The sequence below is a fragment of the Myotis davidii genome, unplaced genomic scaffold (genome assembly GCF_000327345.1).
Source record: "Myotis davidii unplaced genomic scaffold, ASM32734v1 scaffold370, whole genome shotgun sequence".
In the NCBI taxonomy this organism is placed as follows: domain Eukaryota; kingdom Metazoa; phylum Chordata; class Mammalia; order Chiroptera; family Vespertilionidae; genus Myotis; species Myotis davidii.
In genome coordinates this window covers 10,073,174-10,088,467 of record NW_006288615.1, presented here as the reverse complement: position 1 = coordinate 10,088,467, position 15,294 = coordinate 10,073,174, and the positions used below count along the sequence as shown (strand labels likewise).

The 15,294-nt window shown below is 35.9% G+C and overlaps 2 protein-coding genes across 2 annotated transcripts in view; one reads left to right on the top strand and one right to left on the bottom strand.

Moving 5' to 3' along the window:
• The window catches only part of ITGA4 (integrin subunit alpha 4), a 76,030-nt gene extending 71,492 nt beyond the window's left edge, over positions 1-4,538 (top strand). The window contains exons 24-28 of the mRNA XM_006760690.2: positions 934-1,059; positions 1,666-1,785; positions 3,547-3,645; positions 4,003-4,122; positions 4,400-4,538. Of these exons, the coding sequence (XP_006760753.1) occupies positions 934-1,059; positions 1,666-1,785; positions 3,547-3,645; positions 4,003-4,122; positions 4,400-4,504 (570 nt within the window). The 3' untranslated portion in view covers positions 4,505-4,538. The remainder of the gene's footprint in view (positions 1-933; positions 1,060-1,665; positions 1,786-3,546; positions 3,646-4,002; positions 4,123-4,399) is intronic.
• A 2,309-nt stretch (positions 4,539-6,847) lies between these two features.
• The window catches only part of CERKL (ceramide kinase like), a 51,672-nt gene continuing 43,225 nt past the window's right edge, over positions 6,848-15,294 (bottom strand). Inside the window, exons 5-11 of the mRNA XM_015561819.1 lie at positions 14,712-14,896; positions 14,570-14,629; positions 13,957-13,982; positions 13,755-13,863; positions 11,867-11,963; positions 7,594-7,772; positions 6,848-6,929 (exon numbers count right to left, since the gene is read on the bottom strand). Of these exons, the coding sequence (XP_015417305.1) occupies positions 6,848-6,929; positions 7,594-7,772; positions 11,867-11,963; positions 13,755-13,863; positions 13,957-13,982; positions 14,570-14,629; positions 14,712-14,896 (738 nt within the window). The remainder of the gene's footprint in view (positions 6,930-7,593; positions 7,773-11,866; positions 11,964-13,754; positions 13,864-13,956; positions 13,983-14,569; positions 14,630-14,711; positions 14,897-15,294) is intronic.

Here is a 15,294-nt window from a genome sequence, read left to right as displayed (position 1 = left end):
GTGACTGAACCTGGCTGGAGAACCTAGCGAGAGAACATGGCTACAGAACCTGGCTGGAGAACCTGGAGAACCTGGCTGGAGAACCTAGCAAGAGAACATGGACACAGAACTTGTCTGGAGATTGTGGCTAGAGATCCTGGCAAGGCTGCTGACCAACTGAATGCTGTCTCCGTGTCATTCCTTCTTCGCCGACTCCGTCCACACGTTTGGGGACCCCTGGACCTGCTGGGGTTGGACCCCAGCATACAATAACAGAATTACGCTCGTTCTATTTCAGTACATTTTCTTTGTGATATGGACCTGTGGAACTAATTTGATAGAATTTACCATAAAACTTGAGATCACTGTTGGGGAACAAAATTAGTATTTCAGCCTTTTTTAAAGAATATTCAAATCACTACTTAAGAATAAGTATTCTTATGTTGTTGATTCCATCGGAATTGCTTTTACTCTCCCAGTTTCAAGACAAACAATCAATCAGTAAGCCTACCAATTGGGTTTGTGTTCTAATTTTTTAAAATCTTACTTGAATTCCAAATTTAGATGGTAGGACATAGTGTCTAAAGCCCGAGAAATGTCGAATTTCATGCTAATGCTCAAATGCCCATTTTTTACATTGCCCTAATTTTCTGTAAGGTTAAGGCCATTTGATTAGTTGAGGACCTATATCCAACCCTCTAAGTTGCCCTAATTTTCTGTAAGGTTAAGGCCATTTGTTGAGGACCTATATCCAACCCTCTAAAATTTTTCTGAGTTTGTGTTTTTGCTGCAGAGATTTAATCTCTCCCAAATATCTGTCAAAAATATTTTCACACTTTCAGAAGTACTTGATATTTTTAGAAAAGGTAATCAAGCAATCGGAACTTTTAAAACCATGTAGCTTTTGTTGTTCTTTCCAATATTATAACACTTTTCTTGCTTCTATCATTATAGACTAGTTCAGGAGAATGCCATTTTAAAAATTATCAAAGAATGTGCACATCAGAAAAGAAAAAAGATGCAATGGAGGCCCTAAGAGACATATATAAATTCTTTTCGAGGACTGATAAGAGGCTATTGGTAAGTTTCAGTTTTTCATTGTTTTTGTTTTCCAACATACAGAACTGAAATGCTTAAAGTCAATGGGTTTGAGCTGTCAGTTGGGTTAGGAGAGAAACAAGTAATATTCTTGCATGTGAGGAACAGACATGACTGGAAATTTGAGATAGACCCAGGGTTAACTATATTCATTTTAATTATTTGTCTGACAAATGCCCATTCTGTGCCAGCCAGCCATTTCTCCATACCCCCTTAATCTCATTTCACAAAGGCTACTCAAAAGAACTTTGACTCTTTTCAGTTAATTGAATTTATGAGGAAAAAAAAAACAAGCAATCATAGCATTCAAATTATTCAACTTTTATAATAAACAGAGAATATCCAACTTGGCAAGATTCTGATTAGAAGTCTTTCTTTTTAACATCTATCCCAGACGGTTAGGTTCGTAAGAACACATGCTCCAGTTCAAATACTTTGTTTTATAAAACAAACATTTGTTTAAATTGTTTAAAGTAAGATTTTTAAAATGCCACTAACAAAAACAGATCTTTAATTCCATGTAAATTATTTTAGCCATTTTCTAAAAAACGTTGAAATTTTAATGTAGCTTTTTGGTATTCTTTCAAGTACTGCACAAAACCTGATCTACATTGTTTGAATTTCTCATGCAATTTTGGAAAAATGGAAAATGGGAAAGAAGCCAGTGTTCACATTCAGCTGGAAGGCCGGCCATCCGTCTTAGAAATGGTAAGTCCATACAGGATCTGCAAACTATATCTAAGTAGGATGGTATTTAGCAGTGATGGCGAACCTTTTGAGCTCGGCGTGTCAGCATTTTGAAAAACCCTAACTTAACTCTGGTGCCGTGTCACATACAGAAATTTTTTTGATATTTGCAACCATAGTAAAAAAAAAAAAGATATTTTTGATATTTATTTTATATATTTAAATGCCACTTAACAAAGAAAAATCAACCAAAAAAATGAGTTCGCGTGTCACCTCTGACACGCGTGTCATAGGTTCGCCATCACAGGTATATAGGGAAGCATTCAACAAATAAAATTTAGAGTGAAACTTAACTGTTTCAGTTTTTTTCTTTATTGATTAAGGTATTACATATGTGTCCTTATCCCCCATTTCCTCCCCCCTACTCCCTTACCCCCCTCCCCCGGTGTCTGTGTCCATTGGTTATCCTTATATACATGCATACAAGTCCTTTGGTTGAGGTTGATCGCTCCCCTTTTACTTTAGCTGAATACATTGTCTAAATGACATGGTTTTTAGTAATTAAATAGGTAATTAAGATGAAACATCGATGAGAGAGAAACATCGACCAGCTGCCTCCTGCACATCTCCCCCCGGGGATGTGCCCGCAACCAAGGTACATGCCCTTGACCGGAATCGAACCTGGGACCTCTCAGTCTTCAGGCCGACGCTCTATCCACTGAGCCAAACCGGTTTCGGCTGTTCAACTATTTTTAGACCTTGATTAAATCAAAGAAATTGACTGCCTTAACATTTTGTATAACCTTAAAGTTCTTTCCAAACTATTTTAAATTATGCTTAAAATCTAATATTTAATAAAGCTAAAAAGTAAAATTGTCTTTAAAACACAATAACAAAAAACTTTTTAAGACCTTCAAGAATATATTCTCATCTTCCCCAATGAATGCACATACTTAAAAAAACACCTCAATTTTGCATACAATTTCAAAAGTCCTTAGTGTCTGGGGATTCTGGCTTATAAGTCTCTGTATTAAATAGTAAAGTTCTCTGAGTTCATCAACCTACTGATTTGATATCTGAATGCTATAACTTATTGTACCAGATTTTTCCATTACAGTATTAGGTAGACTATGTGTATTTGATCAGAGCAGCACAACTTAGAAAGAAATAAAAAGAAGCCCAAATAAAATGAATTTTAGGAAAGGTTTATCAAGTGGAGAAAGTCTTATTTTGGGGTTAAAAATTCAATACCCAGGGGGAAATACACTACAAACACATAATATTTAAATTAAGTTATCTGCAAAGTGGCTATGCTTAATAAAAAAAAAATTTCAATAAGCCCTGACTGGTTTGGCTCAGTGGATAGAGCATTGGCCTGCGGACTGAAGGGTCCCAGGTTCGATTCCGGTCAAGGGCATGTACCTTGGTTGCGGGCACATCCCCAGTAGGGAGTGTACAGGAAGCAGCTGAATCGATGTTTCTCTTTCATCGATGTTTCTAACTCTCTATCCCTCTCCTTCTCCCTTCCTCTCTGTAAAAAAAAAAATCAATAAAATATATTTAAAAATTTTTTTTCAACAAAATGGTGCCATATAAATTAATACCAAGACCATGCCTTTATAATCAAAATAAGCATTGCAATTAATTACAAATGGTGAAGTAAATTGTGGAAGATTAATTATGAAACTTCTAGATAGTAGGTAAGGGTCATGAGAAGTTCTGTTAATATGTCTTCATAAAATAACACTATGAATCAATAGAGATCTTTCGCTTATTAAACAGGATGAGACTTCAGCACTCAAGTTTGAAATAAGAGCAACAGCTTTTCCAGAGCCACATCCAAAAATTATTGAACTAAACAAGGATGGCAATGTTGCACATGTAAGTTAAGTTAAACTGAAACATTAAGACTGGAGGAAAAATAGTATTGCTAGGGTGTTTAGTCAGGAAAATAGATTTTTTTTTTTTACTAGATCATGGAGGGCTAGAGATACTTTTCTGAGAGTTGGTATTTTCCACACCTGGAAAGAGGGAATGACAGCTTTTTAAGGAGTTTAGGATGGATTGGAGGAAGAACCACAGGAAAAGTCCATTGTACTTACTGTTTACTGTTTCTGATCAGGAACCAGCAAGAGAATGGGGTGGGTTGTTCTAAATACTATTGGGGATTGAGGAGGGGCTGCAAAGGAAACAAGCAAACTTTTAAACTGGTGCTTCTTTATGTTGGTTAATATGTAGGTTTGGCTCGAAGGACTACATCATCAAAGACCCACACGTCATCTGACCATAGCAATTATTTCAAGTAGCTTGATACTTGGACTGATTTTACTTTTGTTGATTTCATATGTTATGTGGAAGGTAAGCCTTTCTTTAATAATTACCGATGTTAACCCACTCAAAATGCCACCCTTGACTTTCGTAAAGCCAATTTGTGCCTCCCAAGTGAATAGGCAGTACTGATTTCACCATATGTCTCCTAACTCAATTAGCCTATGAAATATTTGGTTTTGTTATATGTTGTTTTACTTAGTCATAGAAAGTATCACCGATGTTAACTTGCCATTGACTGTCTAGATATTTTATATGAGTGTAACAACTGCACACTAGTGATTATACAATGATTTTTTTTTTTCAGGCTGGCTTCTTTAAAAGACAGTACAAATCCATCCTACAAGAAGAAAACAGAAGAGACAGTTGGAATTACATTAACAGTAAAAGCAATGATGAGGATGATGATTAAAGATTTCTTTTAAATTGAGAAAACTAAGACTCAGGTATATAATAAAGAAATTTAAGACATTGTTTACAAGAAACCATGAACTTTGCTTTGCCCAGAGTTCTTTTATGTACTTTTTACTCATGACCTTGTGACATACTATGTCTTGAGGCAAATGAAAAAGGTATTGTTTCAGTTATTAAATGGATATAAAACACTAAAACATTTAAGATAAATAATCCCTTGAAGGTATTTGGAAATAAAAGTGCATCTGAATTAAATCATAAAACTTGACTGAAGAAGTCTTGGACTTCAACATATATGCTTGCTTCAGCAAAATAAATTCCTAATCTTTGAGACTTGTTTGAATTATGTTCTTTAAAAATATTTAGCAGAATTTTTCAAAGAGCTGTTTCCTAATGAATGAAACAGCTCTTTGAAAAAATTCTGCTAAATATTTTTAAAGAAAGCATTTTACCTTTAAGCCCTTTACTTGTAATATATTTCCTATGGGCTTTGATCAACAACCATTCAGCAGTCTATGACTAATGGGCCTGAAGAGCAAACTTCAGACTAAACTTTTATACACTGGTTTGAGCTTAATGGGATGACTTCTGGGTAATTATTGTTTATACAACTATGGATTTCTTTCTTCTTTCTGTACATACATAACTTTGAAATATACATATATGTTCACATAGGTAGAAATCCATAAGCCTCTCCTGTAACAATTTTTTCAAGGGTACCCGAGTAAATTTTAAAAATCTATCATTAGTCAATTTTCTTGTTTACAAAACAACAGTACTTAAAATTCTAATTTATATTCTGAAACAGATTGTGAATGTTGCACTTTAACTGGTATATGTAAAATATGAAAACTATACCTCACAAATAATTTTTTAAAATCAAAGCTCTGTAAAAACAGTGATTAAGGAGAACTCTATCATACTGATACTCTGTAAATAGTAACTGGATATTACCCTTTTCTAGTCAAATGTAAGTGTTAAATGCTTATAAGGTCAGTCTCTTCTGCATGGAAATGGGGAAACATAATTTATAATTTTAAAATAGATTTAGCTTATATCCAGTGAATATAAATATAACATCAAAATTTCCATGGTATATGTTTTAGTGATCAGTGAAACATTTTAAATTTTTATTGGTTATCTTAGATTCCTTTTTATAATTATATAATTTATATTTTAAAATTTTAAGACATTTAAAGATAATCTTTTGTATTATTTATTCATACATATGAACTAGATTTTTCGGTGGCCAAATTTTGAAAATCTGTTACAAGATGTGATCAAATAGATAAATTAGAGGTCAGTCTTTACTATTATGGAAAATATTCCATAGGAAATATTTATAGGAAGTCCCTGCCAAAAGCCATCTTCCTCAGACTACCTAGTTGCTGTATAAGTTATCCATCACAAGCCTACAGTCTGTGATTGGTGGAAAGTGCGGAATGCACAGAGATGCATGAACATGAAACCTCCTGTGAACTCTGTGTGCCAATACAATCTGTTTAAAGTATACTTTTTTGAATAGAAGCTATTCAGGAAAATGCATAGAATCACTGGCGGAAAATGAAGCCCAAATTTATTATTTCTTTCTCAAGGATGATCCCTGAGGAAACTTAAATTTGGTTCTGTCCTATTCAGAAATGACAGCATTTCAGGTGCTATTGAAAACAGTGTTATAATGGTCAGAGCATATGACTGTCAGGAGCAAGAGAGCACAGCTCCCTAATGGGCCAGATTCTGCCCAGTTAGATATTTTGCATAGTTTAAAATAAAATTTAATAAACTATGAATTTTAAAACCCTACCACTTTGAAGTAGGAAAATCAACTTGCATTTTCAACTTTCAGAGAATATTCACAAAATTGGTACCATAACAACTTAAAAATAAGGAGAGGTTCTTTTGGGGGAAGTTGTTTAGTTATTAGATAAGTTTTGAAAATAGTAGTTCTATTTCTGGTTAGATTGAGTTGTATAATTTTGAAATGTAACCTCACTGGACAAGTACCTCATTAGGAAAATCAGGGCATTCTGACATGAACTCTGGTCTATTCGTACCAGACTACAGGTTATTTAACAACAGAATTGATGGTCCTGAAAAATGAAAGAATGCAAATTATTTCACTTTGGAATTACATATCTATGTTAAAAAGTAGATATAAAGACATTCCAAAAAAAAACCCAGAATTTAAATCATTTTTGGTATATTCAAACCCTCAATGCTAATTTTTAGCAATGTCAAAAGTAGCAAACAATTTTAATTTCTTTAAAATATTTTTTTTCCTGTTAGGATATCTGTTTAAAATATGTCCATTCATATTAAAATTTTAGTTCATATGTTTCTGTTATAAACAATTACATGTTACTTTGGAATCATTCATTTCTTCCATGCTTTCACCATAAAGATTGATAAGTCTTGGGTGTAATCTGCAAAGAATAAAATGTGTAATGATTATTTTATCAACCTATCATTCTGTTATTTTTCACACATATACCAATTGAGTACAGTGCTTAATACCAAGTGCAAGTCTAATGATAGCCAACAAAAACATACACATTCATGGCAGAGATGAAATCTAGAGAAACTGGGGCCAGGATGTGTAATAAATCAGCACTGAAAAAGTATAAAGCCTTCTTGACTAATATTCTCCATTGTTTCTATAAAATGCAGCCAATTGTACATATACAGAGCTCACCAGTTGCTCTTATTACTTAATTAAATGATATGTAAATCACATGGAACTGCTGAGTACGAAGTGTTATATAGTATAAGACTAATGGATTAAATTGTAATAATCTGCTACTCAGTGTCACAAGGTTTAAACTTTTGACTCATGTTTTTCAAATTCAAAATGGAAATTGTAGACATGCATTATCTGTATAGTGTAGACTTATAACCAAAGAAAATGTGTAAACTCTCCATAACAATTGATGAATAAATGTAAAGTCATACTTAAATTACATATTTATCTGTTTATCCTTCCCTGATTTGCTAATTTAAAAAGAAATCTAGCCAATTGCTTGCTTTCATTGTATTAGTAGTTCTGTGTCTACTGGTGGACATAGAAGGCAGTGAAATAATTAGACTTACTTAACGTGGACCTCTGATGTAACTTCCATTAAATCACCATCTACATTCCAGGGGAAACTGTTTTCTGAAGCAGTTTCATGTGGTTGATCCTCCTCCTCTAGACTGTGTGCACTTGTTTTATTCCTTGGATAAACTTTTACTTCTTCAACAGTGTAAGTCTCAACGAATGGAAAATTGAACTAAATAAAACAAATGGACCTAAATAGACACTTCTCCAAAGAGGACATACAGATGGCCAATAGACATATGAAAAAAATGTTCAACATCACTAATCATCAAAAAGATGCAAATTAAAATGACAATGAGGTATCATCTCACAACCGCCAGAGTGGCTATCATCAACAAACATCAAGTGCTGGCAAAGATATGGTGAAAAGGGAACCTGATGTCGAGAAAAGAAACCCTCGTGCACTGCTGGTGGGAATGCAGACTGGTATAGCCATTATGGAAAACAGTATGGAGTTCCTCAAAAAATTAAAAATGGAACTGCCATTTGCTCCAGCAATCCCACTTCTGGGAATACATTCTAAGAATCCTGAAATACCCACCAGGAGATGAATAGATAAAAAAGCTGAGGTACATTTACACCATGGAAGAATACTCGGCTACAGGAAGAAAGAATCACTTTCCCTTTGAGACCTTGGGAGGGACCTGGATTGTATCATGCTAAGCAAAATAAGCCCATCAGGGAAAGACAAAGTATCACGTGATCTCACTCATATGTGGAATCTAATGAGCAACAAACTGATCAACAAAATAGATCCAGAGACATAGAAGCATGGAACAGACTGTAGACTCTCAGAGGGAAGGCAGGGGTGAGTGGGTGGGATGAAGTCAACCAACGAACTCATACGCATATATGCATAACCCATGGACACAGACAATAGGGTGACGAAGGTGGGGGGTGGGAGGGGAAGAGGCTAGAAAGGGTCAATGGGGAGGAAAGGGGACATATGTAAATGTAATACTTTCAAGAATAAAGTTTTTTTTAAAGCTGTGGTACATTTACACTATGGAATAAATACTATGTGGCTATAAAAAAAGAAGCTCTTACCCTTTGCAACAGCGTGGATGGACCTAGAGAGTATTATGCTGAGCAAACTAAGCCAGTTAGAGAAAGACAAATATCACATGATCTCACTCATATATAGAATCTAACGAACAAAATAGGTCCAGAAGTATGGATACATGGAATAGAATAACAGATCTCGGGAGGGGAGAGGGTGGGAGGGGACAGGAAGAGATTAACCAAAGAACATATATGCATACCAATGGCCACAGACAATAATAGCATGGTGAAGGTCTGAGATGGGGCAAAAGGGAGAAAATGGGAGACATCTGTAACACGGTCAACAATCTGAAAAATGCAAATAATCAGGGTGCTTCCTTTATCCCTAGCTGCTAGTGCACATTAAAAAAGTTCACTGTGCTCTCTCTTGCAAGTAAATATCAACATGCTTGCTTTGAAACTAATTATAACCAGGGTTCCCCAGTTTCTCTGGAAGAAGGAACCCTTCTTCTGAAGCTTTCCACCTCATTTAGATCTAGCAGCTGGCCAAACTTGTTGGATGACAAAACAGGAAATCTCTATGAAATTGTATACAGTAATGATATCGTAGAATTTCCAAAGACAATCTTTAATACTGGTCTGTTGATACAGAAGATTTATATAATCCACTGACTTGATTAGTAACTTGTCACCTAGTTTAGCTGATATAAAGCGAGGTCTAGTGTAAGTTTCACACTTGGAATTTAATTAAGAAGAACCTAGGCCTAAACTTATGAAGGCAAAAAGAAATTCAATCGAATGTTTCACAGGTGTTTGCCTGCTTCATGAACCCACTTTAAAGGTGGCCACAAGTTGCAAGATAATTGTTTAGAATAGTGTAAAGCAGCGGTTCTCAACCTGTGGGTCGCGACCCCTTTGGCGATCGAACGACTCTTTCATAGCGGTCGCCTAAGACCATCCTGCACACCAGATATTTACATCACGATTCATAACAGTAGCAACATTACAGTTATGATGTAGCAACGAAAATAATTTTATGTTTGGGTCAACACATGAGGAGTCTGATTGGGGCATGTGTAGTTCTCAACCTTCCTAGTGCCGTGACCCTTTAATACAGTTCCTCATGTTGTGGTGACCCAACCATAACATTATTTTCGTTGCTACTTCATACCTGTAATTTTGTTGCTGTTATGGATCGTAATGTAAATATCTGATATGCTACATGTGTTTTCCGATGGTCGCGACCCACAGGTTGAGAACCGCTGATCTACATGTTCTCTCTTCCTCCTTCCACATATAAACCTCAACGAAGCACAGAAACCTAAAAGTTGACAGAAAACTGAAATTTTCCAAACAGCCTTATTTTACATAGTAGAAAACACAGTCCAGTAGATTTTCCAGTTCATACTGTATCATACACTGGGTTTCAGTGGGTTACACTGGGGTGATATGGTGGCATCGGCTGTTCTGATCAGAGGGCCCCAAGCCGTTCTCTGAAAATGCTTCAGTCTCTGCATCAGGTTTCCCTTGCAGACATCCTTCATACTACGCACTTGTAAAAATTTCTCCTTAATCATTCATTGTCTACCTAGTCATTCATTGTAAAAAATGAGTTGTAAAAATGAGTTTGAAATGAGCCATTAATAACTGGCTATTATAAGCTAAACTGTGTCCCTCATAAAGGTATCTAGAAGTCCTAACTCCTACTACCTGTGAATGCCATCTTCAGAAATAGGGTCTCTGCAGACGTAATCAGTGAAGATGAGGTCTTGGGGGTGGGCACTAACCCAGCAGGACTGGCGTCCTTGTAAGAAGAGGAAACTGGGACGCAGAGAGATACGAGGGATGTGCAGACGCAGAGGACAGACCATTGCGGACGCAGCCAGAAGGCAGCCCCCTGCAAGCCAAGAGGGGCCTCAGGAGACACCCACCTGGGGCTTCTCCCATTCAGAATTGTGAAGAAATGAGTTTCTGTGCTTAAGCCTCCCAGTCTGTAATATTTGCATGGCTGCTCTAGCAAACTGATACAATGACAGGAATTCTGGGAGAGGATGGTAAAGAGGTGAGGCTTCAGTGGGCAAGGGCCAGAATACAAAGGGCCATGTACATGCTGGGGAAATTAGATGTTAGCCTGATGACAATGATAGAGGCATTGAAGAATTAAGCAGAAGAGAAATCAGAATTGTGTTTTAGAAAAAGCCCCTTAGAAGGAAGTTTGGAAGACAGACAAGACCAGGGAAAAGGAAGACCAGAAAAAAAGGCTATTAGAAGCAAGAAGGCATGAGTTTTGAAGTAAGGAGAAGGAGCAATTTCAGAAACATTTAAGAGGGGAACAAACAGACCTGCTTGGGGGGTGGGTTGTGAGGAATGAGGAAGACAGAGAAGTCAGAGCAACTCCAGGATGGGTTGAGTGATGCCATTGACCTGTGTCGGGAACCATGGAAGGAGCACCTTTAGGGGAAAAGACAGTAAGATCAGCTATGGACACAAGATGCCTGTGAGTTTTATAACCGCAGCACAGAGGAAACCAGAGTGGTCCTGGAGGTCAGAAGAGAAGACAGAACTCTTGAAAGTGGGCAACACTCAGTTCAAAACAAGAGGCCATGTGATCACCCAGGAGGAGGTGTCATGAGAAGACAAGGAGGCTACCAACAAATCCCTGGGGAAACTCTAGCATTTAAAGGTTTTAAACTCCCTCCCAAAAAATGATGGCCAATGTGACTGTAGAAATGCATGGGCAGTGGAAACTGTCCAGTTATAGGATGGAGCCAAAAGAACCTGAAATGGAATTTTTACCTTCCATGAACTATACACAGAGGTGGGGAGGTAGGATGAGTCACACCGCAAATGATGGTTTTCAATATGCCCTACAATTGTTTATGTATGTGAACATTCATTTCAACCTAAAGATGGTTCGCTACTTCTCATTCTGAAAAGTATCCCAGTATGTAATTTTAACCTTAATTTACTTCATAATTTCAATACAACACTAAATTTTCTATTTTCTTTTTGCACAAAAACCCAAACAAGCCAACAAGACACAAATATATAACCACCAAGCCATAGCTCAAAAAAAGGCCAATCTATATTAGTACTGGTGGATGCTTTTCAAAATTTGGAGGACGTACATGTTGAAAAAAAATTAATGTATATGGAAAAAAATAAAGCCTTCTTATGAGGCAAGACTTGATGTCAGCTCTTGCAACATATCACTGTCCATGCTTAATAGCTTTGCATATAAGTAACAAAAAGAATTTACTATACCTGATTTTTAACACTGGCGTATCTTTTTAGGTGTTTTATAAATTCCGGTCGAGAAGTGTTCCGTGCAATTATAAGAGCCATACTTCCATTATTTAATCTGAAATTAAATATTTGTATTTGACATTAAGTTTATTAAGAGATTACATCAGAATTGACTCTATATCAATCTTTCTAAAAATATATAACGTTTAATAGAAGTTTGAGGCAAGAGAGATAAATCATCATATTAAATCTATTTAAAATTCTTAAATCATATTTTGCTGTTATTTTTTAAATGACACAGCCTTTCAAAAATGCTTTTATTAAACAATTGCCTTCCTTCTCAGCAAGCTCTTTGGTTCGGGACTTTTTATAAAATGAACCATCATGCACCCTATCCGTATATCAAGATGTAAGTTAAAATCCAATGTATTTCCTTAAATCCAATGTATTTCTGCGTGTGAAATCACGTTTTCTAAGGATGTATTGTAAAATAGTTATGTACCAGTGGTGTAACAAACAGCCCAACACTTTCTAAAATCTAACGTTGATTTAAATATTTATTTATGGGCAGGTCTAAGTGACACAGGAAACTAAATCAAACTGGCCCTTGTACGGGTGACACGAAATGAACAAATGCTGCCACACATCTTCGGTTAAATGACTGAGCATTTTAATCTTGCAGAGCTGTTTGGTTCAATATAAAAGAGACTGTAAATTTAGCATGTGTGATTCAGTGCCAAAAGAGCCACTCACATATGTATGTAGCTTAGAAGGTCATTTGCAGAAATAATGTGAATGACTTCTAGCTCAATTTCAGTGGAAATACAAAGTTGTTCCAAGAATAACAACAACAACAAAGAGCTCTTTAAATCTATGGACGCTCAGGTTAGAGCTATATGGGACGTTGGAGATTATCCGTCATTCACTCAGTTTATGTAGAAGGAAAAGAAGAGCCCAGGCTTAAGTGATTGTTCAGAGGCACACAAAGAAAAAATGATCAGAGAACCAGCGCTCTTAATTCTCAGAGCTCAGTGCTTCGACTTGTCATGCCATCTCTTCCCAACTGAAAATAAACAACACTGAAACAGTACTTTCTAATGTGCTTAATTTTTACTCATAATCATTCTAGTTAAATATTTTGGAGGGAAGTTGAAACTAATCATGACAATAATGTTATAGATTGCCAAAGTACATTAGTCATTCTTTTATTCCACCTCCAGGGAAAATCCAGATTTGACTACATTATACAACATTCACGATCTTTTCTTCTATGCTCTAAGGAAAAGGGAGAGAAATTTTCATACCAATAATGGACAAGCACTGAAAAGAATGTGCAAGAGATGGAATATCTGTATCTTATGGATAAAACAATATATAAAATGTCTCATGATATTTTATATAAAATGTGGGCAGTAGATTTTTATTCACATGTACCATTATTCACATTAAGTGTAACAAAAATGTTTCTTTTGATTAAAGGTATCAAATATACACAAATACATGCTTTGCATGCTACGGGTATTTGTGTCTGCACTAAAATTGGAAACCAGAATTAAATATAATATTCTCAACAACCGGTAAATAAACCTAAATAAATAAAGCAAGCAAAGTGACATAAAATAACATAATAGAATCATGTCAATAAAACCCAAGGAATATTTTACCCTCAGTGATATTTAATAAATCAAAGTAACTGATCATGATCATTTTTTCCAGTTTAACAGCTGTTCTGAACCTACTCTGAGGACGAATTCCTGAAAATCTCTGATATTAAACAGTCAAGGACAGAATACCTCTTCATAATATTCTAGCTTGCCAAGTTTGGGGGCAAGAAGGGGCAGGTATTCTGAAAGAAAATCTTGGTTTATAGGAAAGTATTAATGATTCAATAAAAACACTTACTCACCTGGTATCAGGTGCCAAGCCTCTAGGTGCCACTGAACACAGGCAAGGAATTGCCATAATGCTGACATTCAGGAACTGACCCTGGATCATTTGCCACTGATCATTGCCGTCTAAAGACAGGAAAGGGACAGTTACCTTCCCTCACCACAGCAAAATGGCACTAGAACCTGCATCAGTTCTCAAGGAGATACTTCTAGACTCACCAGATTTGGGAGATCCCTGTGCCCTCCTAAAAATAAGAAAACAAAGGGGAAATATAATGACAAAAATAACATCTATTAAATATGAGAAAATTACAGACTCCTACATTATATATATTAAATGTTTTCTTATATTAGACAGTAAATAAAAATATATGAATAATTCCATTACTAAATTATATTCCATTGATTCATTTCTAGGTAGCATCACCAGTAAAAATGACTTTCATTTTTTTAAAAGACTATAGCACTTCCTTTGTGTGACTTTGATTAATATTTGTACTCCATGCCCAACAAACTCTCATGACGACAAAAACTATGGGTTTTGTTTACTTGTCTATTTTTTTGTCTCATGTATCCAACGTGCTTGGAATATATTAGGCACTCAATAAACAGCTGTTGGGTGGATGGATGGAATGAATTAATGGTTGTATCTGGAGACAGAAACCAGACTACATGGCCTACTAGAATCTGTAAGACTCCATGAGTCTATATTATTCACTAGTATGTTAGAAAAGCAACCAAAGATCACAATGTAACCAACTGCTTATATCGAACTATTTTATGCTTTAAAGAAAGATACAGATGTAGATGTTGCTTTGAGCTTTCTACCTACCTTTCTTGTAAATCTGGAGAGCTGTTAAATGGTAAAAATGATATTTCACAGTCCTCTGGCCTAAAATACAATGAAATTTGTTATTAACACTCACTGATTCTGAGATAAAAGATTCTTGGTTTAAGGGAAAAAAACGACTTACTTAAGTTTTGCCAGTGCCTTAATTACAGCAAAATCCCTCCGTTGGGTAGGGGACATCCATCGATGTTTTTCTGCCAGAGCCAAAGTCCTCCCACCAAAGCCAAACATGGCCGAGAACCCGAAGCGAAGAAGCTTGCCAGTGGTGCTGAAGGTGCAGACATCGACCGGTTGTATGTGCCCTTGAATATTATATTAAATATTACTCAACTGCGCAAGGGCGCCAGGTGTCAACATGGCAAACACAGAAGAGCACATTTATTTACTTTCAGGTCTCGAGCTACTGTATACCATAATGAATATCTTTGCTTTCTCTCCATCTGTACCTACAACCACTGGAATTGCCATTTGAATCTTTTTTCAGGTTCTAAGGAAAGAAACACAAGGCAGTAGATTTTGCAGCTTATAGCTATTTCATATAAAGCATGGTTAGGATGTCTGAAAAGTAAACAGATTTAGCAGCAGCTTGGCATTGCATTTATCTGAGTGTATATGTTTCCCATCAACTGGGATATTAAAAGGTTGAGTGGATGTTCAGTGGCTGAAAAGTGTTATCATGTACTTTTCTTTTCTTTCTTTTAATAAAA